We start from the raw sequence: 24,413 nt of genomic DNA, 5'->3' as shown, positions 1-24,413 counted from the left end.
TGTCCCGTGGCGAGCAGGTGCACCCAACTTCTTCATACTCACTGTGAGCATTCTTAAAATGGAAAGTTATGACTGAAAAAGCAGAGATTCCTGCCCCTTTCGACGCGGCCACCTGCATGCCGTGCAACTGCCTCGTGGTGCGGAAATGATGAAATTAGCACTTGGATAATAACAGTTTGGGGCTATTTCGACAGGTCGCGATACTCAGCCTGGGTGCAAGTCACCCGAGGGCTCTTCGCAGGCAATCTCTGGTGCGCCGGGCGGGGCGGGGTGTGTGCACCACCGGGTGCCCCCCGGGCTGGCCCCGTCCCTCGGGTGCTCCCCAGCCGCCCTCTCCCCCGCTGGCAGCGGAGGGGCGGCAGCCAGCGGGGGCGGGAGACGGAATTTTTCACCCGAGGGAGGGCTCGGCACCCGCGGTGTCCGGCTGAACCTCGCTGCTGAGGTTTGCCTAAACGTAAAACCTCCTCCGAGATAGCAAGCCCAGCTGTTATATTAACATTGATTATTGCTTTAAAAATAAATTTACACACAAGCCAACAGCACTCCGTTTTGTTTCCCCAGACTCAAGGATTTATTTCCGACTTGGTGCTCATCTGACAAAACAATGCCCTTTAATTTCATTACACATCGATGAGAAAATTGGTCTGTTTTTTTGTTGAATTTGTCGTTCTGCTACTTGTGGAGACTTTTGTGATACAGCAAAAGCCAAAGTCAGAAAATACACACAAAAATGACAGCCAGACACAGAAGCAAATATCAAAAAGAAAGCAACATCTAGTAGATGCTAATTATCTAGAGTCCATATGCAGCCAGGACCACAATTAAAAAAGGAAAAAAACCTTTGTAGCTTTGAGTATGCAGGTAGTTTGCCTGGGGTTGTTTTTTCTTTTTGGTTGTGTTTGGGTTTTTTTTGTTGTTGTCTTTTGGTCTGGTTTTTGTTTGTTTTTTGTTTGTTTTTTGTTTAGTTTGTTTTTTGTTTGTTTTTGGTTTAGTTTGGTTTGGTTTAGTTTAGTTTGGTTTGGTTTGATTTGATTTGATTTGATTTGGTTTGGTTTTTTGGGTTTTTGTTATGGCGAAGACTGGGTCTTCGTTTATTTGCAGGAGTAAGAGATCTCTAATATCCCACGGTTTGTGCTAATACAGTCCGTGAAATACATCTACTGTTACTGAAGGGAAGAAGTACAAGTTTATCCACACCGTGCTGCCTTACTTCTGTGCAACTCCCAATTACCAGATCTATCTGATGGCTGAACTCAGCGGAATTAGATTGTACTTTGAAGCAGCTTTTGTGGTACCTTTCAGCTACATTTTGGTTTTCTTAGTAGTCATTAAAAGGCCACTTCTTCATGGTGGCCACCATCATTGTGTCCTTCATTTCACACTCTCAGGGGAAAAAAAGAAAAGAAAAAAAGGAAAAGTTTTGACATCTTGGAGTTGGGTCAAAAATAATATTTTTTAAAACCTGTGTACTGTATTGCTCATTCTTTCCTCCCCCCCCACCCCCCCCCCCCCCCCCCCTTCCCAACCTGGTGCTAATCTATAATTTTAAAGCAGGGATTGTTTACACTAATGCAAGCTCCTTCAGCGAGAGTGCAGACAGAAGGATACTCCAGCAGCATTAGGAAAGTAAAATAAGACGTGGACAGAGTGCAAACAAATCCTTTCATTTTTCTTTTTTTTTTTTCTTTTTTCTTTCCTCCTTTCCTCCTTCCTTCCTTTCCTTTCCTTTCCTTTCCTTTCCTTTCCTTTCCTTTTCCTTTCCTTTCCTTTCCTTTCCTTTCCTTTCCTTTCCTTTCCTTTCCTTTCCTTTCCTTTCCTTTCCTTTCCTTTCCTTTCCTTTCCTTTCCTTTCCTTTCCTTTCCTTTCCTTCCTTTCCCTTTCCTTTCCTTTCCCTTTCCTTTCCCTTTCCCTCTCCCTCTCCCTCCTCCCTCTCCCTCTCCCTCTCCCCTTCCCCTCCCTCTCCCTTTACCCTTTCCCCTTTCCCCTTTTCCTTCCCCTTTCCCCTGTTTTTTCCCCTTTCCCCCCTTTCCCTTTTCTTCCCTCGGCATTTTTTTGGTTGTATTCTAGACTTATTCCCATAAACTGATTTTTCAGAGAAGTATCTAATAATCACTTTAGAGATGTCCAAATTAGGGCACTCACGCTTCTCTAGCACTAAGTAAAGACGTGAAAGGTTTTGTTACCGACAGTAGAGTTAGACCTTTATAAGAAACTCCCTCTCTTTTCCATAAATACACCATCTACAAATAAAGACCTCCTGTTTTTAAAGGCGTGACTCTTCTCTGTGTCTCTGTCCACATTCTGTCCACTGGCTCCACATAAACTCAAACTCTGTTTCATTTACATATTTAAATATTTTCTTTACACATAGTTAGGTTTATGGGTGGTTTGGTGCCATATTTTTTTTCTCTTCAGAAACTGTACTATGCTTTCCCCTGCTGATCCCTAAGTCCACATTTCCCTGCATAAGCCTCGGTAGCAAAGAGACCCAATGAACCCACTAAAGCAGATAGCAGAGGACCTCTGCAGATTGCTGGAAACTCTGCTGCCCGTGTTAGCAGTGGTTTTCCGATCGGGCTCTGGGGGTAGAGAGGAAAAGGACAGAAAAGGGAGGCGCTGGGGGGGGGGGGTGGGGGGGGGGTGGGAGAGAAATTTTTAAAAAACACCCAGACACTGAGAAAGGGGCCCTTTCCTTAACACCCCTGGCGCAGGCCTGCCTGCTCTGCCCCACCAGGCACACGGGCATGTGGAAAGGCTACGGGGACCCTGTGGGGAGGCAGACACCACACCTCGTCCCCTACCAAAACTGGCTTCTGAGGCAGTCCAGGCTAGGACACAGGAGCTGGGGGCCACCTAGAAGTTCCCTCCCCAAGACCTGTGTCTGGGTACTGGGGGTAGAATGGACTGGGATTTGTGTCCCTCTCATCATGCCCTAAGCCCGTGCGGGTTCAGCCCGAGGGGCAGCTGCATTCCCAGAGGTGCACCTCCCCTCCAATTCCTCAGCCCCGGCTGGGGTCGCCTTACGGTTGTGTCCGCCCTTCCCCAGACTTGATAGGTTTTGTCATCTCAATTTGAGGATGCAAGGAGAGGGGAAGCACCTCGAAGCCCTTTCCGGGGGGAAACAGTAGAGGTGCGTTTTGGGTGCAGAGAACATTTGCAAAACACTCCGGTGGCACATCCGGCAGTGGCTCTGGCCTTTTACTGCAGACAGAGTAAAGAGACGTGGGTGCCTGCAGATCCCATCCCCCTCTTCAGACGAAAGACAAAGCTTGGTAAAATAGCCCGTGTGTGAGGATCGCCGGGAAGCACCGGCTGCATCCCCTAGACAAAGGTGGAAGCTGAGGAAGGAGAAAGAGATCGCACCTTCTGAGCATCCGGTCTGAAGAGAAGAGGAAGACTCTTGAGGACGCAGGAGAATAAAATCTGAGTTGGAGCAGTATTAAACACAGCATCCGAGGTTGCACATTTCCGTCTTGATATGCAATTAAATTGCAGCAAATTCCTCTATAAATAATATCGTTGGGAATCCTTTAAGATTCAAGAATGCCTGAGGTTAAGTAGCTTTTAAAACGTCGGTTCTGAATAGCTTATGCAATGAATGACTACCTTCAAATCTTAAACCCATTGTAAATATGCTATACATATGGATTCCTGTTTATCTCTACTATTTCTTTTTAAAATGAGGAAACATTCTTTAAAAGCTACTTGTAACACTTTATTTTAGGAAAGCAGATGTTAACTTTTTACATATTATTTTATGACCATTTATGACCAAATTGGAAACCATCCAGAACGCCTCTATTATTTGCGAAATGATTTTTTAGTAGAGGCATATTATTCCTGGCACAACCAAGGTATAGGTTACATCAATAAAATAAACATCTGTGATTTTGGCAGGAGAGGAAATAAAACGTGAGTTCCTGTAGAAGCAGGGAAAGCTTTCGTGTGGAGGGAAACACACCTGCAAAGGAGTAAATCGGCTATTTACACAGCCACGCTGTAACCAGGCTCTCTCCCGTAGAGGAAAAAAAAAAAAAAAAAAAAAAAAAAGAGAGAGAGAGAAGGGTCTTGGAATTCCAGGAGAAAAAACGAACGCGACCCTGGATATAGATTTCTGATAACATATCCCGGGCAGTGAAATAAAAGCCCTGGAATGTTTTCTAGGCAAGGATTGCGCTCTCTCCCTCTCTCTCCTCCCCTAAAAGCAGAGTGTTTAGCTCGCAGGAAGATATTAGCCACAGTTTCCTCCTGTCAATATTTAAGAATTCCCGGAGACTTCAAGGGAATTTTTCCCTGAGTTTTTCCCTTTTCACAGCAAAATATCTGCGAGAGACGTTTGTGTTTGCGAGGAGTTTTACGAGGGGTCTGAGTACATAAGAAGAGCAAGGCATAATGCACCGGCATAATAATTAACCGTATGCAATATTTATTGCCCTGTGTTGTTTGTTATCATGCAGGCGAGTGTACTCAATTGAGGTTTAACAAATATAAGCGTTATTGATCAAATATAATGAATAAATATGCATATGTATTATTTATCTCTGCACACATGTATACACACAGGAGCATCCCGGTTTTGAGGATGAGGAAAGCTATCTGCCGCTGCTCCTGCCTTCCTGTCCACCCTGCCTCTGTGCCAAGAGGCTGCAGAGAAGTTAGGTTTTGAGGTTTTTGTAATATAAAATATCTCAGATATGTGAAAAAATAAAGGTCACCAATAAAATTGGTCTCAGCATGGAGTATAATTGTAACAAAACACTGCTGAATTAAAATCAAAGATCTCACTGGCTGAGGCAGCATCGTGGCGAACCATCTGGTGTGTATTAAAAGCAGTGCTGTAAATATTGCTAGAAACTAATGTGGTACCAGATCCTATAGGCGCAGGGGCCTGCCGAGCTTTCCATATGCTGGAAGTGTGGATGGTGTTGCACACGAGGGAAAGGTGTCGCATTGTCCAGGAGCTCTTAGGGCATGATTTTGCATAATCCTGATGGAAGTTTGCCCCGACAGAGAGGGGAGAAGGAGGCAAGGAAGGCAGAGGAAAGGCCTCTCTCCCCGTCCTGCTCCGTCTGACGACGATAGGGTATGCAACTGCTGACGTCACTTCGCATCAGGACCGGGGAGCAAACGTGACCCAGGCAGGAGCTCATCTGTTTCTCATCACTTGGGAAGTTTCTCTCGCTCCCCTCCCATCCTTCTTCCTCTCCCTTTCTGCCCTTCCCCACCCCCCCACCCCCCCTTTCTTTTTATTCCGTACATAAATCGGGCAGGCCCCATCCCCGTTCTCGACCCCATCCCCATCCTCACCCTCGTCCTTCCCGTCCCCGTCCCCGCCGCCGCCCGGGCTCCCCGCAGGGCAGGACCGGAGGTCGCGGCGCGCTCCCACGCGGGGTGCCCGGCCCTGCCGCCTCCCTGGGCCTGGGTCTTCCCTTCCCCCCATTCCGATACCATTGTTCGCGCTCGCAACCCAACTTTGGCTGCCGATTCAAAGCTCGGCAGTCCCCTGGCTCCTGTATTGTACTGAGGGTCACTTACTCTTTTCTCGGAGTTAGACTCTGCTCCTTAATCTCTCCTCTTCTCTGCTCCTCATGAGCTGTCGCGTTCTCCCCGCGCACCCGAAGCTGCCACAGAGGCTCGTCTTGATAAACCTGCTGCTAATCTCGGCCCGGTGCAACCAACACAGAAATAAAAAGTCTCTCTCCCTCTCTGCTTCCCACACACCTCCTTTTTTTTTCGTTCCCCCCCTTCCTCTTCTTTTCCTCCAGGCTTCATTCCCCTCAGAGTGCTGCCGCCTTTAATTATGGGAGATACATGTCTTCCCTGGGAGTCATTCATGGTTTTTAGGTGGAAAGGCGTTTCGGAGGAGTTATTTTTGAGCAGGAACCAGTGCCCTATATCCAGAGGCTTTGACTGAAGTGCAGATTGAGACATATCGGGTTCCCTATAAAAGGATCATTTCTTGTGGGAGGTTGGACACGAAGTTTGGACTCGTGACTTGCATTCTTGAGAGACATGCATATTTTAAAACAACAAAGCAAGCTCGGAAGAAGGCTTAGAAGAGGGGAGGGGGAGAAATAAAAGAAAAAACTTCAAGAAGTTACTAAGTTACAAACATCTGTCAACATGGACCAATTTGTGTGGCTCTCAGGAGGAAAAAAATACCTGCTTTTTTTTTTTTTTTTTTTTTTAATCACTTCAGGAGTCTCGGCTACTTGCTGGAAGTTGATGTGGCTCTCCAGACGCTAAGAAATGCAGTTTGGCTCAAAACTGGGAGCTTAAAGCGCTTTAGTGGCCTGTGAATTTAAATGACCAACTCCTTCTTTATCGGCTCTTTGCGTGGAGCTGGTTAAGCGTTTCAACGGATATCTCACCTCTCAAAAAGAACCACAGGTGGGGGAAAGACAAAAGGAGAGCAAACGGGGCGACTCGTGTGTTTGTTGAAGGAAGTCACTGGCGCACCCGATCCCGCAGTGCAGATAGAGGAAAAGTGAGAAAACAAGGTGAAAAGAGCAGCCCTGACTTTCTGTGAGCCCTGAGGGGAATGGGGATCCTGGGGGCCGCGGGAAGCGCCCCCCACTTCAACCTCCTAAGGGGAAGGAAGGGAACAAAAAGATAGATAGATAGATAGATAGATAGATAGATAGATAGATAGATAGATAGATAGATGGATGGACTGTCGGGGAGGTGAAGGGAGGGGCTGGCCGCGGGCAGCGGCAGGTGGGCTGGCAGCTTGCGGCCGGACAGCAGCGCACGGAGCGCGGCACGCAGGGCTGCAGCCGCCGCGGTGCGGGCAGCGGAGGCGCGGGGGGTCTGGGCTGCTGCCGGGAGTTTGCAGACAAAAGGAGAAGGCCTAATGGTGAGCTGGATATCTCTGTTAGTTGTCAGCGCTGGTACACGGCTGCCGGGAAATGCTAATCAGCCCTCGCCGAGCGGGGTGCAGCCTAGGTTGACTCCTGGCGTACACACGCACAAGCACTCGGGCTGCTGCAGGCTCTGTGGCACGCACACACACGCATCTTGCTCCTCACTGGGGTCGACCATGACCCCCACGCTTTGGTCTGGGCTTTGTTTGGTCCAGCGGTAGTATGATCCACTTTAAACGTCATATACAGCAAATACCTTCCTAAATAACATAATAGCATAGCTTACAGCCAGCAGCCCCCTTCTTCTCTAAGAAGCTTCCCCCCACCTGCTCTTACACCTTCTTCCTTCTTTTTTACAGCTGGGGATATTTTATACCTGTAGTTTTGAATTTGATCTGCTGCCTTAAGTTTGGTGGAGGGTTCTACAGAGAGGAGGTTATTATTGTATATCCAATTATGGATTGTACAGCTATCATTGAAATGATTAACAGCGAATCTAATGGCAGGCAGACGGTCCAGGTTTGAAACGTTACTCACATTACCCTGATTTTGCAAAATTTGGGCTAAGGAAAAAGGCGGGGGAGATATAATTTCCCACCATCCCTTTTACTAATTGTTGTCATTCCTCGCAACTACTTTTATAAACTGATTGGGCCCGTTATATGTAGTGTCTTTGTATTTCTAGTGGAGAGCACTTGGATGCCAGAGAACAGATCCTGACATTCCTCCTCAAGCCTTCTTCGGAATACCTCCACCACCCGCCTCCGCACACCAGCCCTTGCATCCCAGTGACCATCAGAACTGGTCTAGCAAGAGTAGCCAGGGTCCCCACCTTTCTGTGCCTTCGGCAGTCTCAGGGAGGGGGTGTTTACAGTCCTTTCTCACAGGCAGAAAATGCAAATTTTTTTCAGGTGGCCACACCTTGCATCGGGACGGCCATAAAAAATGTCCGGCAGGATGCCCTCACTTAAAAAAGAGCGGAGGGTGACTCCATAGTACTGTCAGAGACACCTTGGGAGAAACGGGAGGGAGGGAAAAAAAGGGCAGGAGCTGTAAAGTGGGACCACCTTGGGAAGTGATCGCCTTTCCCATCTTCGCAGTTTCAGACTTGCTCCCGGCTATTTTGCGCTGAAGGTGCTCAGACTGGAGAAGGAGTGGGTGCTGAAATGCTTAAAGGGAGCATTTAAACCCAGAGCCTTCAATGAAGGAAGAAAGAATGGGCGTGGAGGTGGAAAAAAAGTTGGAAAATGGATTCGCTGACAAGTAAGGATAATAAATGAGAGGCGCTTTCAGATAGATATCTCAGTCGTGAAATTGCACCCAGCTGGTTGTGTAAGCAAACAAATAGTTTCATGTTAGGGACTCTCGACTTGTGACTTGATGAATAGAACACGACAGAGGTAAATGGCTCTTTAACTCATTTAGGAATAAAACTCTTTGGCTTCCTAAGTAAGAGACCTTGTGACGCCATGGATCCTGAGCAAGAACTTTAACAAGAGTTTTATTAGTTTCCACTTCTGCTTCTGGATCTCCCCTCTCATTCTCCCCTCTCGTTCTCCTCCTCCCCCACACCTCTGTCCTTTTCCTTTTTTTTTTAAATTTTTTTTTAAATTTTATTTTTATGTTTTACTCTTTTTATCTTTCCTTTCTTTTTTCCTCCTTCTCGGTCTTTGTTTCTCTGTCTCTCTCCTTTTTTTTTTTTTCTACTCCTCTTCAAAAGCACCTCGTAGAAGAAATTCTTCCACGTCATCAGCACCTGGAAACCCGGCAGGTCTGCAAAGTACCCGAACATATCAGGTCTGTCCATAGCACCTTAGAGTTATGGCTTGTGAAATGTATTTATTTTTTATTATTACTGGGGAATCACCACAGAAAAACTCATCCTCCCTCTCTCTGACCCTCTGCGGATTAAACAGGGAAGGGTGTCTAAAAAAAAAAATCCCACATCCAAGTCAGTGGCTGTGAGCCAGTGAGAAAGCGAACCTTTTAAACAAATATATAGACAGGTTTCGTGGAGATCATGCAGTTTCCGAATTAGTTCCAAAGATATAAAAGAAATGGAACAAACGCGGAAAAGGGCAAGGGGACCTCAGTTTCTGCCTGTCCCAGTAAAATAGAGAGCAGAGAAGAAAGATACATGGATCTAAAAAAATAAAAAGGAGAGGAGAGGAGAGGAGAGGAGAGGAGAGGAGAGGAGAGGAGAGGAGAGGAGGAGGAGAGGAGAGGAAGAGGAGAGGAGAGGAGAGGAGAGGAGAGGAGAGGAGAGGAGAGGAGAGGAGAGGAGAGGAGAGGAGAGGAGAGGAGAGGAGAGGAGAGGAGAGGAGAGGAGAGGAGAGGAGAGGAGAGGAGAGGAGAGGAGAGGAGAGGAGAGGAGACTCTACCCGCTATTTCAAGACTTATAAACTAACGCTTTGAATAGTCAAAATGTCCCATGAAACCGGAGGAAGCATGTCGCCAGCGCCTGTAACAGCCGTGCACACGCGTTCGCGGACACTCCCTGTGAATGGCTGCGCGCCGGGACACTGCTGGAGGGGGCGGCTGCAGCAAGCCCTAACATCCCTGTTGAACCCTCCGTCCCTCTGTCCATCTGTCGGAGAGTCCATCCAAGCCAACCAGTGCCACCGTCCCTGCCAACCCTGCCTGCTCGCAGCTGGTCGCATCTGTTGTCTGTTGAGAAGGGGACGTCTGGCTGCCACACCCCACAGGTAATGAGAAGAAACCAAACCGAGCAAAACAAATCAAACAAACACACTCCCCTCAAAAACAACAACAACAACAACAACAACAAACCAAACAAAAAACCACAAACAAAAACAAAACAAAAAAACCAAACCCAAACCACACACACACAAAAAAAACCCCTCAACCAGCCAACCAACCAACCAACCAGCCAAAAAAAAACCAAAACCGAAAAAAACCACAACAAAACACCAACAAAACCGGAGGTCCTATTCAGCCCTTTCTGTCAGATAAAAGACATTACTGTCTTTGTGTAGGTAACCAACCAGTCTCTTGCGAGTGAACCCACGCAGAATCTACCTTTTCTTGTATTACTTCTGCTGACACTTGCAGTGACCCCGAGCCAGATTTTCGTGCAAGACCTCCATTTACCTCAGCAGGAAAAAAGTCTTTTGCATCTTGATCCGTCGATTTTATTGGTGGCGATGAAACAGGTCACTCGTGATGGAGTCCCATACCCACGCTCCCTCCCCATTTCCACTTTATTTCGACGGATACGGAGAAAGGGGGGCTTATCCTTTACCCCCACCCTTAGAGTGGGCTTACCACCCTCCTCCTGCAGATGGAGGAGGTGAGTGGAAGCCGAGCCACCCAAAAGGTGCCTCCCGGGGGCAAGGGCGTGTCGAGAAATCCCAGGGAAGGGGAAGCCGCAGCCCGTGGCGTTCAGGGACAGCCGGAGGAGGAACGCACACACACAGGGGCGCGCAGCGACCCTCGCCTCGGCGCTACCCCTGCCACCGCCGGCAAGCCCCCCTCCTCCTCAGCTCGGGTTCAACCTACCACTTAGCAGCATTTCCAAATATTTATTCGATTAAATGTATAGAAAAGGCCTAATTGGGCGGTGGAGGAGGCAAGCTAGTTGCGAGGTGCTAAGAGGAGCGCTTTGTTAACTGCCCTGCCCCGAGCAGGTCCCCTGCGCGGGGCTGGGATGGGAGGGTCGCCCTCTCCCAAATTCCATCGACCCCCAGCTTCCTCCCCTCCAACCCCACCCCAGCCTTTGAAGTGCTGCCGCAGCTCTTGGTGAGCATGGAGGGGCCGCGGAGCCCGGCGCGGCAGGATGCAGGGATGCGAGGGAACTCCCTGCCGACCCCGCTCCTGAGGAGCCTGGGAACCGAGGAGCCTCCGGGGACAGCGCCCAGGCCCCCGGCAACAACACGGCGGAAGAAATGTAGATGGGGCTAGTTTTAAAGCGGTATATTGTAGATGACGAATAAGTCGGCAGAAACTTGCTGAGGGACCCCAGCCCGTCTCCACATCCACATATTATTTTTTTTTCCCCAGCAAATGACGCGATGATGCAGTACTTTTAGATGCCATATGAATGCCCGAGAAGCTGCAGCGTGGCAAAGGAAAACATCCACTGACACAACGCAGACTGGGTAGTTAACACTTCAAAACACAAGACCGTCTTATAGCAAAGTTTAATAAGGGATTGAAACACTTCTGTCTAGGCACATACATGGAAATAAGTGCATCTCGTACACCTCCTCTACACCTGCAAGTTTCTTGGCAATCCGTGGGTTATTATTATTCATAAATATGAAAATTAATTGAAAAATATCTACGAAAAAGTTTATCTGTTTTCAACAGTGGGACAACACTGTAATGAATTTATTTACATCTCATTGGAAGAAACCGAGACCTGTTTTTCTCTTCCGATATCCCCGTTTGTTTTGTTTATTTTTAGGTATAGGGAGGCTGGTTTTTGTTTTGTTAGTTTGTTTTTGTTGTTATTTTTGGTTGGGGGGTGTTTGTTTGTTTGTTTGTTTGCTTGTTTGTTTTGGTGGGTTTGTGTTTTTTGGGCTCGGGTTTGGGTTTTTTGTCTTCTTTTGCTGTTTTTCTTTTTCTTTTTTTAAACTGCTAATTCATCTGGGTCCCAAATCACCATCCCACCATAAAGCAGTGCTGAAAATACTTCTTTCAGCACCTCCCATGTCTGAGCATTCCCTCTCACTCCCTGTTGAGAGCCCGGAGGGGCTGCTGGACTCCCTTTCTCCAGGGAAGGCCCCGGGGAAGGGGCAGGAACAAAGCTCTCACTCATACAGTGTCCAAGTGAGTGACAAAAGGGAGGATGTCTGTCTGTCTGTCTAACTCCCAAATCCTTGTTCTTGTGTGCTCAGGTCTGGAATTATCCAAGTCCCCCACTCCCAGCACCTATGAATGCAGGCCGTTTCTCCATCCTGAATGGGGTGATAGCCCCATAAAGGATCTGCCCGTAATGTTGATTATCCAGCTATAACTGTCTACTGTATAGAGCTGCTCTCACCTCAGATCTGCTGCGTCTAGAATATTAAAAACCCCAAGCGAGTTGAATTGAAAAATCTTGTTAAAGAAAGAAAAAAGGGAAAAAAAGAAATAAAGAATGAAAAAAAAAGGATGGGAGAGATTGTGAGAGAGAGGGAAGGAGAAATAGGAGACTATGGAAGATAGCAAATTAAAGGGAAAACACTGCCCATGTCTTCACAAACTGAAAAGTCTACCTCATCTAGACTTGTTTGGAGGGCACAGGAGGTGTCTGTGTGAGAGGGACAATGTTATTTTTAAAGATCCAGCTTTATTAATACATTAAGAAAGAGCTCCCTTGGTAGTATGTGTTCTTACAGCTCTGTCTCAGATCCTATAAAACATTAATGCACTGAAAGCTGTTACAGAGATCTGCACCACCAGCTAGAAGCCTTTACCTTCAAAGGAGCTCCATTACAAAAACGATTTTTAATTTTCTGGGAAAAAAAAGACAACCTGAAATGAAAAGGGGTTTTTGGCACAGAGCTCAGGCCCTGGCAGTGGGTGGGCCATGGTGTGGGATGTCACAGCCTGTGTTTTTTGCATGGCCATGGCACATAAGCATACATGAAATGCACTAGCTCACCACCCAATGAGCAAGCATCCAGCTGGATTTCTATATTAATGGAGTGGGAATACCCTCCACACACAGCAACTAGATTTGGGAAAAAAATCAAGATATCTGTTCTGGCTGACAGTAAGCACAAGGCATGCACACTGGAGTACATATTGGGGTCTGCGAGCCCTTGGAGTGGAAAAGAAGATAAAACCAAAAAAAGTCAACCCCAGCCAAGCCCCCAGAAGCGGAAAGCCATCATGCCTGGAACAAACAGGACCCATGGCTAGAGTATGCCTCCTGCTGCACAGGCAGAGATGATGGCATGTGGTGACTTCAATCCATGCCCATGGTGTCTGAGAGTAAAAAGCAAGGTGTGAACTCAGCAGGAAATTCAGGTGATGGGAAAAGGTGTTTCAAAAAGGGGCAGGCCAGGCTGACAGGCCCATCAGCCTTGGAGAAAGGTTTGTGGTGCAGTCCCAGTGAGGCGAGGTCACCTAAGGCATCACACTGCAACTCCTGCTCCCTTTTTCTAGGCCTTGACAGCTCAGCCCTAAGCTTATACAGTCAAGTCCATTTTGGAGCATCCCGTAGTTTGCATGACTTTGTTACCCCTCCCAAGTATTTTTCAAGTTCTCCTTTTTAGCACCAGTAAAGGAGTTAAAAATGTGGGGAGATTTTTGTTTTTATTGTTTATGATTTTTTCCTTTTTTTTTTTCCTTTTTTTTTTTTTTTGTGAATTGTTGGCATGTTTCAAGCAACAAGACTCATGGGTTGTGGGGTGATAAGTTGGGTTTTTTTTGCTAAATTCTTTTATTTTTTTTAAATTCTCACTTCAATTTTAATTCTTGAAGAACAGCTTTGACAACATATATCGCACTCATTATAAGAAGCAAAGGGTTATATCAAAAATTATTAGTATAGAATCACAGGAAACCTGGTTTGGAACCAGAAAAAAATACAAAACAGATATAGATACATAGACACAGGACAATTCTCTTATAATTATTTGGAAAATGTTATTTTCCCCTAATTCTCCTTTTTTTTTCCTTTATGCGCATATGATGTTTTAACTTTTACCAAAATTGAAAATAAAGGCTAATATATTACAAAAGGAGTAACAATGTTCGTGGTAAATGTTTGCGCATGGAAATTTTGTTGTTGTTTGCTTGGTTTTGGGCGGTTTTGTTTTTATTCTACACAAGGTTCAGTTCAGTTTCAATGCTTTTTTGTTTTGTTGGTTTACTGTACAGCATATATCAACAACAGTCCACAATAAATCCTGGAAGATCCAGTATCCCCTTCAGGTTTGATTAATATCCCCTCAATACTCATTTTTTTTGTCTCTTTTATTAATATTATTTATTTCTTTTTTCCTCCTCTCCGAAAGAAAACAAAACGAAATAAAACAAAAAACCAAAATAGGCCAAAAAAAAAAAAAAAAGGCGAAACATCACAACCTCCACGGACGACAGGTCCGTCCTTCTCCCCTCCACGGCCACATCTCTGCTCCCACTTGCCCTTTCTTTTGTTCAGTGTCCACCTCCCGGGCCCCCCCCGCACCCCGAGTGCCCCTGGGTGCGAGCGCTCCCCTCTCCGCCGCTCCGCCGCCTCTCAGCCGGGGGTGCGGGATGGGCTCTAGGAGCACTGGATGGACATGTAAGGCCAGTTGAAGCTGCTCCCCGACAGTAGCATATCCCTGATGAGGGTTTCGATGGGGGTTTTACCTACCAAGCGGACGAAGAAGAGCTGCTCGATGACGGAGGAGGAGACGGTGCGCAGGGAGGGCAGCCGCAGCAGCAGCTTCCCGAAGCGGCTCGGCTGGTTGGGGTACTGGCTCCGCACGTACTCCTCTAGCGCGCACTGCGATTTCTCCTGGAGGCTCTCGATGTGCGCAGCATCCGATAGGCCGCAGGCGTCTGCCCACCGCAGCGCACCCGCGGAGCCAGCCGCAGAACGGCGGGAGGAGAGTGGAGGAAGGAGGTGGAGGAGGAGGATAAAGCGGGGGGGAGATGGTTAGTGGCTGGGAACCACACAGGGAAACTCTGCGAGGATGGGGGGCAGCCCAAAGGCGCACCCCCCATCCCATTCCGTCTCATCCCATCCCATCCCATCCCACCCCACGCTACCCCATCCCATCCCGCGCACCACTGCCAAATAAATAACGCGACCTCGCTGTGCCTCGTTGCCACCGTGGGTGTTTTCACCCAGGATACGATGGGGTGCCAACACCCCGCTCGTCCCAGTCACACACAAACACACACAAACACACACACAGACACACACACACACACACACTTCCTTTTCACAACCCCCCACCGACACTCCGCGCTGCCGAGCGTGGTTTCTGCTCCAGGGAGCCCATCACCGGGATGCTGGAAACCTGGACCAGCCCCCTTAAATTACGCCGAGAGGAAGACAAATAAGGTATTGGGGAAAATAATAATAATAATAATAATAATAATAATAATAATAATAATAATAATAATAATAATAATAATAATAATAATAATAATAATAATAAGCAGAGTTGCACACAAGCAGAGTGAGACACAAGGAGTTTGTTTACATGGCTGCACATCACAGAGAGGCAGCGACTGGGTCCTGCAGTGACTGGCAGGGAGCCGGCTGGGGGATGCCGTGGGGCAGGGGAGTCTCCTCTGCTTCTGCCTCTCTGCCAGTGATCGCAAATTTGAGACGTCTTTGCAGGCTGTGTGATAAATCCAGTAGCAAAGGGCTAGGTTAGTCCCAGCTTGTGCTCAGCAGGCGTCTGTAGCTTTCAGACACAAAGCTGGGAAGAGCTGCAGCAGCTAAGCCTTGCCTAAATGAAACCAGAGAGACTCCTTCCTTATAGGTCCTTCTGGCACCCAAACTGTCAGAAACATACACCTTGCACCTTGCAGAACTACGTCACCTGGGCAAGAATGCACTAATCCGAGACCAGAAGCTCTTTACATCCACGTATTGTATCTATACACCTTATTCTGTTTATATAGATACAAGCAGAGAGGTATGGATGCATCTGTGCATTTGCACACACATAGAGACACTTACAAGCACATATCCTATCTCAAAGAACATATAACCCAAACCAGAGGATAATTGGGCACCAGCTGCTTGTGGAAGGACTTTCTCAGGAAACTGCAGTCATGGAAAAGTCGTGACTATGCCCAGACAGTTGAAACCATCCACATTGTTTCGAAGATTCAGAATAGATATTAAAAACACCAAACCAAAACAATAACTGAAAAACCTAACCAAAAAAAACAACCAACAAACAAAAAAAATGCCTCCAGCCATCAAGATCAGAGCAAGGCAGTTAGCTAGTAGTGCAGGTTAACAGATCAAAGCCAGACTTTACTAATATATAGATCTATATATGAATTAGTTAATGGCCCCTAAAAAAACATTATAAAAATGTGAATGTAGAGTTGTGACCCTGGAAAGATGCAACAAATCAACAAATTATTCAAAACTAAAAATAAAATAAAATAAAATCTGTTGCACAGGCATTTTTGAAGCTTAAGTCTTCCCTTACCGAGAACTAACTTTACAAAGATTTCTGAACACCTTCATCTACAGTACTATGGCCTCAAGCAAAAATACAAATAAAACAAGCCATAATTTAGGAACTTCTGAGAAGAAGAACCTTTGACCTGAGCTGCAGACTTGGCATCCCTCAGACACACAATTATCTAAGCCAGGCTGCTCTGTTAATCCATACTTTTCCTTTAATGCAATGATATTTTGCAACATCTAAAGCACCAGGTTGCAACATACATATCTATCAAAAGCTGCGGCCTGTTCTTGTTTGCAATACATATCAAAAACCACAGACCTGTTCATATGTTGATTGCCACAAATCAGATTCCATATTTACATATATCTTGCTATTTTACATGCATTATCTGCCCATTATGCATTAGGATCCTATTCAACTTCCAAACAATGCAATATGAAAGAGTCTTACTGACACCCTGGCAGAGTTTTTTTCTTTATGCCCCATATGTCATACCCTTAAGGTTAGTAAAATATTTATCAGACATTTACAATAAGTGCACCTAGAAGTGCAGGTCACTGGACAATGTGGATGGGGAACTTGCCCTCTAAAAGGGCATCAGCCTGATGTGTTTTTGAAAAATTGCCACGGGTTTTGCCTTAGACCTCCAAAAACTCAGAATTTTCTCATGCTGATAGTATCTGTTTGGCTTAAATTATTTTAAATGGTCTGGCATATGCCTTCACTTGGGTTTTATTTCACAACCTAAAGTGGGGGTGGAAAGGCTCAATTCTCCCTTCAGAATGAGATTAAAAATAATAATAATTAAGGGATCCACAACTTGATTAGATTATGTAGCCCACAAAGGTGCAATACATGGGAGAAATAATGCAAGTCATGTTTACTGAAGGTAAATTATTATTCCATCTCAGAAAGTGGGCTAATGTGAAAATCCTGTGTGTGCCTTGCTTTTTTATATGGCAGTGTGTCAATAAGGGAAAGCTCTATATTTCTTCTTGCAGTCTATGGAAAAGAAATTATGTAAATAAATAACCATTACTGTTCAACACACTCCAGCCTTCCCTTTGTAGTGGCGGCAATGTATTTCATGTTACATGTTCAGAAGAGTTTAGTGTTCAGAAAATATAGACGTAATCAACTGGCATCTAACTAGAAATCAAAAGTTCTTATTGCACTGCAAATAGATTTATTTGATTTATGTTATCTGTCTCTGTCTGTTCCCGGAAACATTTATTTATGACAATGAAATGGTAGATGCAGGAATTAATAATGCCAAAGTTTGGCAGCGGGGAGAAGGAGATGAGGGCAAGGAGGAGGGTATACAAGAGAAGGGTAAAGGAGGAAAGAAGGGAGCTGGTTTTGGGTTGCTACATAGCTTTTGGATGGTGTCCAGAATTTTACAGAATAAATATATGCTCTCTGGAGCCCAAATGTGGAAACCACAACAGGAAAAATCCATGCCAGTTTTAGACACTTTGTCCTCAGTGAAGGACTTTACACAATATGCCTAAAAATGTCTTTTCTGACACTTAAAGTTTGTTTAAAACTTGGATGACTTAGAGAAAGGCTTCTCATTAATTCCCCTCTGAATATGCAATGAAAACAAGTTTAGTGAAAAGTGGAAATGTGCGGATGGGGTAAGGAGTAGTAGATTACTCCTGACAGCAGTATTTCCATTTTCTGAGATGCCTTGTGTGATCCTGCTCTGAAATAATATTATTGTTCCTTTCCTTCATTCTCCACTCCACTGTGGGAAGGGACTTCTCCCCTCACAAATGTTATTACATTTGGTTTTATTATATGTAAATGAAGGGCTCCTCTAAAGCCACTTACCCTTTTTCTAGCCAAGGTCAATTGTTTCAGAAGTAAAGGGGGAAGATTGGAGGGAACAGGGTGAGAAGAAAAAGAAGAAAAAATAAAATATTGCCTCAACCAAGTCCCTATAAGGGGCAACTTCCTTCACAGGGCCTTTGATGTGTGGAAAGGCTGAGGCACAGGCCAGACATTTTCCCAGCTCTGCTTGGGAAGAATCTCTCCAAGTTACATCTGGGGGAAAAAAAAAGGTTCTCCTTGGCTATCCATGTGTATTGATGAGCTTCCTGAAACGAATGGGAAAGGAAAGTCTGGGAGTCTGCAGGCAGGCTGTGGAGTTAAATCACCCTGATAAATGCAGGCAGGTCTCTTTGTCACTCTTGAAAAACATGTTTCCATCAAGAAGACTTATTATGATAAAATACATTAAAATGTCGAGTTGGCTATTCAGTAAATCTTCCATTTGTTTTAAGATTTGCACATTATCCTTTGCAAAGAAATATTCTCTCCAATGCTGCGAAACTGCATTTGCACTGGAAGTAAAAGGGGGCAGTCACAGTACATGTCTCTGACCACCCTGCATACAAATTAGATACTCCTGTCTAAATAAATTATCTGATGTTCAAATCGATATTAATACTACATTTGCTACATTACAATATAGTGCAAATTTAGGAGACATTTTAATACAATGTAAATACTGTCTTTCGTGCTTGAAAGGCAGCAAATATTGATGGATTATAAACTGCTCAGTGTTAAACAAGGCCTTTGAACGATTTGCCATCTTTGTTCAGGAATGCTTTTAATTTTGCCTCGGCCTGGTTTTAAGCCACATTTATCAGAACTGCTCAGTTATTGCTAATCGGGAAAAGAGGGGAGAATCTCATAAAAGAGAGGAGCTAGGGGATGGGGAGAGGGGATATAAAAATGAAAAAGAAAAAAAAAGAAAAACAAGTAGGAAAGGTGGCAATTAGTCATATCGTGATGATAATTAGAATAATTAAAAAACTACACTGCCCAGACTCTTATCTTGCCTTGTTTCTATTTCCTATATTTCCTTCACATAGTTCCCCTTTGATGTTTATAAATTCTCCCTTGCAGGTTACAATAATAGTATACGTATTATATTCTTATAGGCTATGACCAGAGCACTTCAAAGGCAATGCTAATGCAACTTTCCTGCTAGTTAATTCAAACCATCTATCACAGGGAAAAATTGTTAACATGCATGTTTCCACCGCCTACACTTAATTTGATTTTGGTTTTTAGTATTTTTTTTTGGAGGGGCTGTGTGTTAAAGAGCCAGTATCAGTGGCAATGAGGATGATCCCTGGACCAGAGCATATCCCCATCAGGTGCTAGGCTTCCTCGACCTCCAGTCCCTTTCCTTTAGAAATAATTCTATTAAATTATTTCCTTATTTTCCTGCATGTAGTTTGGGGGTTTTTTTGCCTTTTTTTTCCTTCCCAGACATCTCACATCCCCAACCCGTCCCCTCACCTGAGGTGAAGAGGACGATGGCTTTCAGACAGCTGTATTCAGCCGAATCGACGTGCAGCGCCTTCAGCTTCTCCACCTGTTCCTGGAAGATGCGGATGTGGTCCATGAAGGCGACAACGCGGTCTGCCGACATGGGGGAGGCGTGGAGGCCGGCGGCGGCCAGGAGCGGGGCCACATGGAGGGGCATGGAGCACTGGGCAGCATTGAGGACGAAGAGCTCGCTCCAGGTGAGCCGCAGCAAGGCCACCTGGTCGGTGATCTGCAGGTCGGGGAAGAAGGGAATATTGCGGGCCCACTCGACGGCGCTGAAGAGCAGACGGGCGGCCAGCTCGCAGATGTTCTCGATGCCCATGATGTTGTTGGGCTGCATGCACTGGCTGCCGTAGCGGGAGGTGGGGTAGGGCTCGGCCCGCAGCAGGAGGGAGATGTATCCCGAGAGATAGCAGTGCCCGTTCAGGGGGTCGCCGTTGGTCAGCGCGTACTGGCCGGGGTTGGGCTGGGTGGGCGGCATTCTTCCTCGCTGAACCGCTGACAAAAAGAAGGAGAGAAGGAGAGGAAATGTGCATCCAGGAGGCTCGCAGGCATCGCCCCGGCGGCGCTGCCAACCAGCCGGAGACAATGCCGGGTTTCTTCCCCTCCCCGCCACCGCCTCGCCCCCGGCACACGCACAGGCACGGACAGACAGAGGCATGCGGAGTCGGGCAGCTGCCGCCGACCTGCTCTGAGCCCCCCGCCCGGCCCCTGCATCGGCCCCGGCCCCGGCCCCGGCCCCGACCCCTGCTCAGGCAGCCTCAGCTCAGCGGCAGCCAAGCGCGTTCCACTCCCCCCACCCCCGACCACAATGCAGACAGGCTTCACAAAATAAACAGATTAAAAAGAAAGGAAAAAAAAAAAAAAAAGCCAAGGCAAACAAGACAAATCCGCACACAACCCCCTCTTCCCCCCTCCCCTCTCGTAACAAAAGAAAGCCCCGCACGTAAAAAAAAAAAAAAAAAAAAAAAAAGAAAAAAGAAAAAAAAGAAAACCAAAAAGAAAGAAAAAAAAAAGAAAAAAAAAAATCAAAGAAGTCCTCCGGGTGGTAAGAAAGTAGAGTTAAAAATCACAGCCAACTGTAAAAAATATATCCAAGCTCTGTTGTGAATCCCAGCCTATTGCCCTGATACTACTGAAATTTACAAGTAAACTGATGTATAGCGCTTTAGAATAAAATATTAAATAAAATAATTCATAAAACCAAATGCGTCCATATTCTTCAAAAATACCTCGTCGTTACCCTTCAAGCTGGAACAGGTCGCAGCGTTCCAGCTCCCCACTGCTAACTTTATTACACAGAACCAGCTTTCCATCGAGTCCCCCCCTCCCCCGCCCAGCAAAGTTTTCCCTGCTAAAAGGAAGAAAAAGGTTAAATATTATCAAGGGAAAGGGGGAAATAAAATAAAAATGTCCGAACTTACAATAGCCAAACATTCGTGGAAAAAAAAGGGGACGGTGTAATTAATATCTTTGGTGAGCTGTTGCCACTGCAAAAGCCTGCAGTCAGCGTTGCACAGTGAATGCACAAGCTTGCAACTGCAAAAACACTGGATGCATTAACCATCTCCACACAGAGCGTAAGCATGCCTCGAGTCCCGAAAGCTGACCAAAGTTGGGGTTTTTTTGTTGTTCTTTTTCTTTTTTTTTTTTTTTTTTTTTTTTTTTTTTAGTGTGTGCATGTGTTTTACTCCATCAGTGCCAGCGTTTGCAGCCGCTTGCCATGTAAACAAATGTAACTTCAGGGGAAGATACGGCTACTCAGGCTCGTACCCTGCACACACAGACACCCCGCACAACCGCACACGCTTGCTGGCACACACCCGCACATGCAATCACTCATTTTTCCGGCGTGCCACATTTTTCTCAACTTTCTCTTTTCTTCCCAGCGAGCCCTCCTCGCCACCCGGGCCACACCTCTGTCCTGCTGCCCTCCAGCCTACCTCTCCCTCTTCAATCTACTTGCAAACTTGGTAGATATTTTTCATTTAACTGCGTGCACAATTCTCACTTTTTTGTTTATTTTTTCTCCTCCTTCCTTTTTAAAAAAAATTGCTTGCCTCCACTCTCCCAGGTGCCTACTAACAGCCCCTGCAGCTACCAATGAAGCCATCATATTTGTGAGCTCTTTCAGATCTGGAGCAGCCTAATTCAATTCCTTTTCTTGTGGCATATAAAATACAGTTTTAAAATCCCTGCTCCGGAGAATCAACTATTTCGCTGATGTGACATCTTTAGAACATCTTTAACGACAATCACAGGGTAAACTTTAAACCGAGAGAACATGTTTCAAGGAGAAAAGAGGGCAGGAAATTCCCCATACACGAGAATGAGTCTGAACGCAAGGAAAACCACAGACAACTTTTGGAAAGGAGGAGGAAAAAAAAAAAAAAAAGCAGAGCAGTTGGAAATAGTGGGGACCCCGTGGCAGATGCAGGCTGTGGATGCTGCTAAAATGAGAAGAACCGGTAAAGAGGTTATAAATCGAGATTTGTATGAAGACTTTAAGGAGAGGGTGGAGTTTGATGAAGAAATAAAATGAGCAACGCATTAAAAAAAAAAAGGAAAAGAAAAAGAAAAAAATAGAAAGAAAGAAATGACAGAAGTACAGAAACACGATTCAGTCATAAACTTTCCTTTGAACGCATGGAATGAAAACAAGGCCAAATCTCTCACAGAAGCACACTCCGGGGCACCGGGAAGCACAGGGAAGCGAAGATAGAGTAGCACATTTCCTCCCCTCCTTTTTTTTTTTTTTTTTTTTTTCCCTTTTCTCCCTTCCATCTTTTTCACACCCTTTCCTCTTTCTCTAATTACACGTCTTTCATCTTTCTTTCGGGAAAAATGAGCCTGAGAGATGAATCTACCGAGAGGTATTGCAGGTTTAAAAAGAAATGATGGGGTGGAAAGGGGGTGGGGAGGGGGTGAGGGGGAAGGAAGCTGAATGGAGTCACATCTCGTACGGGAGAAAGATGTATCTCCCCCCACCCTCCGGTCTCATGCCAACAATAGACAAAACCACATCTAAAACACGCACACGCACACACGCATACACGCGCGCGCAGGGGGAAGTGGGGATAGAGGCTAAATGATAAATATTTAGCAAGCGATTGTAATAATAGTAATAGTAGTAATAATAATAATAATAATAATAATAATAATAAATTCTCTGCACAACTATCAGGAAAGGGGAGAGTGTGGCAGTACCGGAGAAGGGGGTGGGGAGAAGCGGGAGGGAGGGCAGGAGGCACAAACCGAAAAGCAAAAGAAAACACCACCAACCACCATCGACAATAACAACAGAACCTGGTGCAAAGCTGCCAGATGGAGTGCAGGCAGAGGAAGAGATTGACATGTGCATGGAAATATATAGAGAGTCCTGGCTGGATTGCTACGGAGAGCTGTAAATATATATATATATATATATATATATATATATATATATATATATATATATATATATACATACACACAAACATATGTATGTGTGTGTGTGTATTTATTTTTACATATTTATATTTATGTGTGTGTGTGTTTGCACGCCGCGCGTGTGCGCGCGTGTGTGTGCGTATGTATATGCATATAGGTGCGCGTGTGTGCGTGTACGGACAGGCAGACACAGACAGACCGAGAGCCCTCGCACACGCACGCCTGCACAGCCAAGGGGAGAGGGGAGCGATAGCATAGTAGGGAAGAAATATTCACCTTCCCGCCTCATGCCCACTTTGAGGCACTTCTTGAGGCGGCAGTACTGGCACTGGTTGCGGTGGTGCTGGTCGATGGGACAGTTCCTGTTGGCGCGGCATGTGTAAGTTAAGTTCCTGCGGACGCTCCTCTTGAAGAAACTTTTGCAGCCCTCGCAGGTGAACTGGCCGTAGTGCTTGCCGCTGGACTTGTCTCCGCACACCACACATTCGATGTGCTGCTGGCTCTGCCCCGAGCCCTGCTGGCCCGCTCCCTTGTCTCCGGCCGTTCCCGGCGTGGAGGGGGGTCCCGGCTGGCTGGGGGTCTGCGGGGTGTGTGGGGTGGCCGAACTCCCCTGCTGCTGGGGCTGCTGCTCCCGGGCCGGCTGCGTCGCGGCGGGGTTGGGGCCGCTCGGAGTGCCCCCGGCCACGTCTTCCTGCGGATCTCGCCAGCTGCTAACTACCATTGCCATATCTCGGGCCCAAAAAAGTGCTGGGGAGCGGCGCGTCTCGCTGCGGGCTGCCGGGGAGTGAGGCGGGGGGCGGGGGGGTGGCGGCCGCCCGGGCGCCGGGGGCGAGCGGAGAGCGAGGGGACCCTTGCTGCCGCCTGCCTCCGCCTCGGCTGCCGCCGCCGCTGCCCTGCTGCCGCCGCCGCTGCTGCCGGCTGGAGCCGCTCCTGCCGTTTTCTTTATTTTATTTATTTTTCGCCGCCGCGAGCCCCCCTCCTCTCGCTCGCGCTCTTGCTAATTTTTTTTTTTTTTTTAGAGAGGGGGAGGGGGCGACGGAGGATTTTCTCCCTCTCTCTTTCCCCCCCCCTTCCCTTTCCTTTTCCTCCCTTCCTTTTCCTTTCCTTTCCTTCCCTTCCCTGCCCTTTCCAGCGATCCCCCCTCTTTAAAATACCCCCGCCTGACCGCTTCTCCCCTCTGCTCCCGCTCTCCCCGGCTCTCACTGCCTCTCCTCGCCCTCCCCCCCCCCCCCCCCTCCGCCGCCACTTCAAGTTGCAAAATCAGAAACGGCAAACAAGGCTGTCGGGAGAGGCATTCAGGAGAGTAACACGCCGGACACGCACACGCAGGAGGCAGACACGCGCGCAATCGCCCGGCACACGGCTCCCCACTCGCGCACACGCACACACGCACGGGCACAGGCACACGCGGTCCGGGCGCTACGAGCGCGGAGGATGTGCAGGCATAGAGGAAGCCGCGGCGCCGCCGAGGAGGAGGAGGAGGAAAAGGAGGAGGAGGTGGAGGAGGAGGAGGGGAAGGAAGAGGAGGAGGAGGAGGTCGCCGCTCGCCGCTCGCCGCCGCCGGGGCTCGGCCGCCGCCGCTCCCGCGGAGGCTGCTGTCGCCGCCGCTGTCGCCGCCGCTGTCGCCGCCGCCGGTGCCGGTGTGGGCTCTCGGGGAGGCGGGAGGTCGAGAGAGGAGCCG

At 47.0% G+C, this 24,413-nt stretch overlaps 2 protein-coding genes and 1 long non-coding RNA gene across 12 annotated transcripts in view; 2 read left to right on the top strand and 1 right to left on the bottom strand.

The window, feature by feature from the left end:
* The first annotated feature begins 9,208 nt into the window (after positions 1 to 9,208).
* Positions 9,209 to 11,777, top strand: LOC143691944 (uncharacterized). Its single transcript, XR_013179742.1, has 2 exons — positions 9,209 to 9,568; positions 10,884 to 11,777. It is a non-coding gene; the product is annotated as an uncharacterized LOC143691944 (long non-coding RNA).
* Positions 11,016 to 23,459, bottom strand: NR2F1 (nuclear receptor subfamily 2 group F member 1). 5 transcript variants are annotated; one of them, XM_077171023.1, is made up of 4 exons: positions 23,009 to 23,459; positions 19,274 to 19,801; positions 14,173 to 14,360; positions 11,016 to 14,088 (listed from the first exon to the last, which is right to left on the bottom strand). In XM_077171023.1, the coding sequence occupies exons 1-4, from the start codon at positions 23,457 to 23,459 to the stop codon at positions 14,080 to 14,082; spliced, it is 1,176 nt and encodes a 391-aa protein (XP_077027138.1). In that variant the 3' UTR covers positions 11,016 to 14,079. The 5 variants fall into 5 exon arrangements, with proteins under 5 accessions (XP_077027138.1, XP_077027140.1, XP_077027141.1 ...); XM_077171025.1 differs by adding an exon at positions 20,728 to 20,842 and having other exon boundaries at positions 11,016 to 14,360; positions 23,009 to 23,145; XM_077171026.1 differs by adding an exon at positions 20,728 to 20,793 and having other exon boundaries at positions 11,016 to 14,360; positions 23,009 to 23,142.
* Positions 23,460 to 24,166: 707 nt separating this feature from the next.
* The window catches only part of LOC129134258 (uncharacterized), a 67,935-nt gene continuing 67,688 nt past the window's right edge, over positions 24,167 to 24,413 (top strand). For all 6 annotated transcript variants that reach the window (XM_077171027.1, XM_077171031.1, XM_077171030.1 and 3 more), the window contains exon 1: positions 24,167 to 24,413. This exon is cut by the window's right edge and continues 16 nt beyond it. In XM_077171027.1, the coding sequence (XP_077027142.1) occupies positions 24,167 to 24,413 (247 nt within the window).

This window comes from Agelaius phoeniceus, chromosome Z (assembly GCF_051311805.1).
Source record: "Agelaius phoeniceus isolate bAgePho1 chromosome Z, bAgePho1.hap1, whole genome shotgun sequence".
Lineage (NCBI taxonomy): Eukaryota > Metazoa > Chordata > Aves > Passeriformes > Icteridae > Agelaius > Agelaius phoeniceus.
Note: the sequence above shows the minus strand (reverse complement) of the source record. Positions and strands in the feature narration are given on the sequence as shown.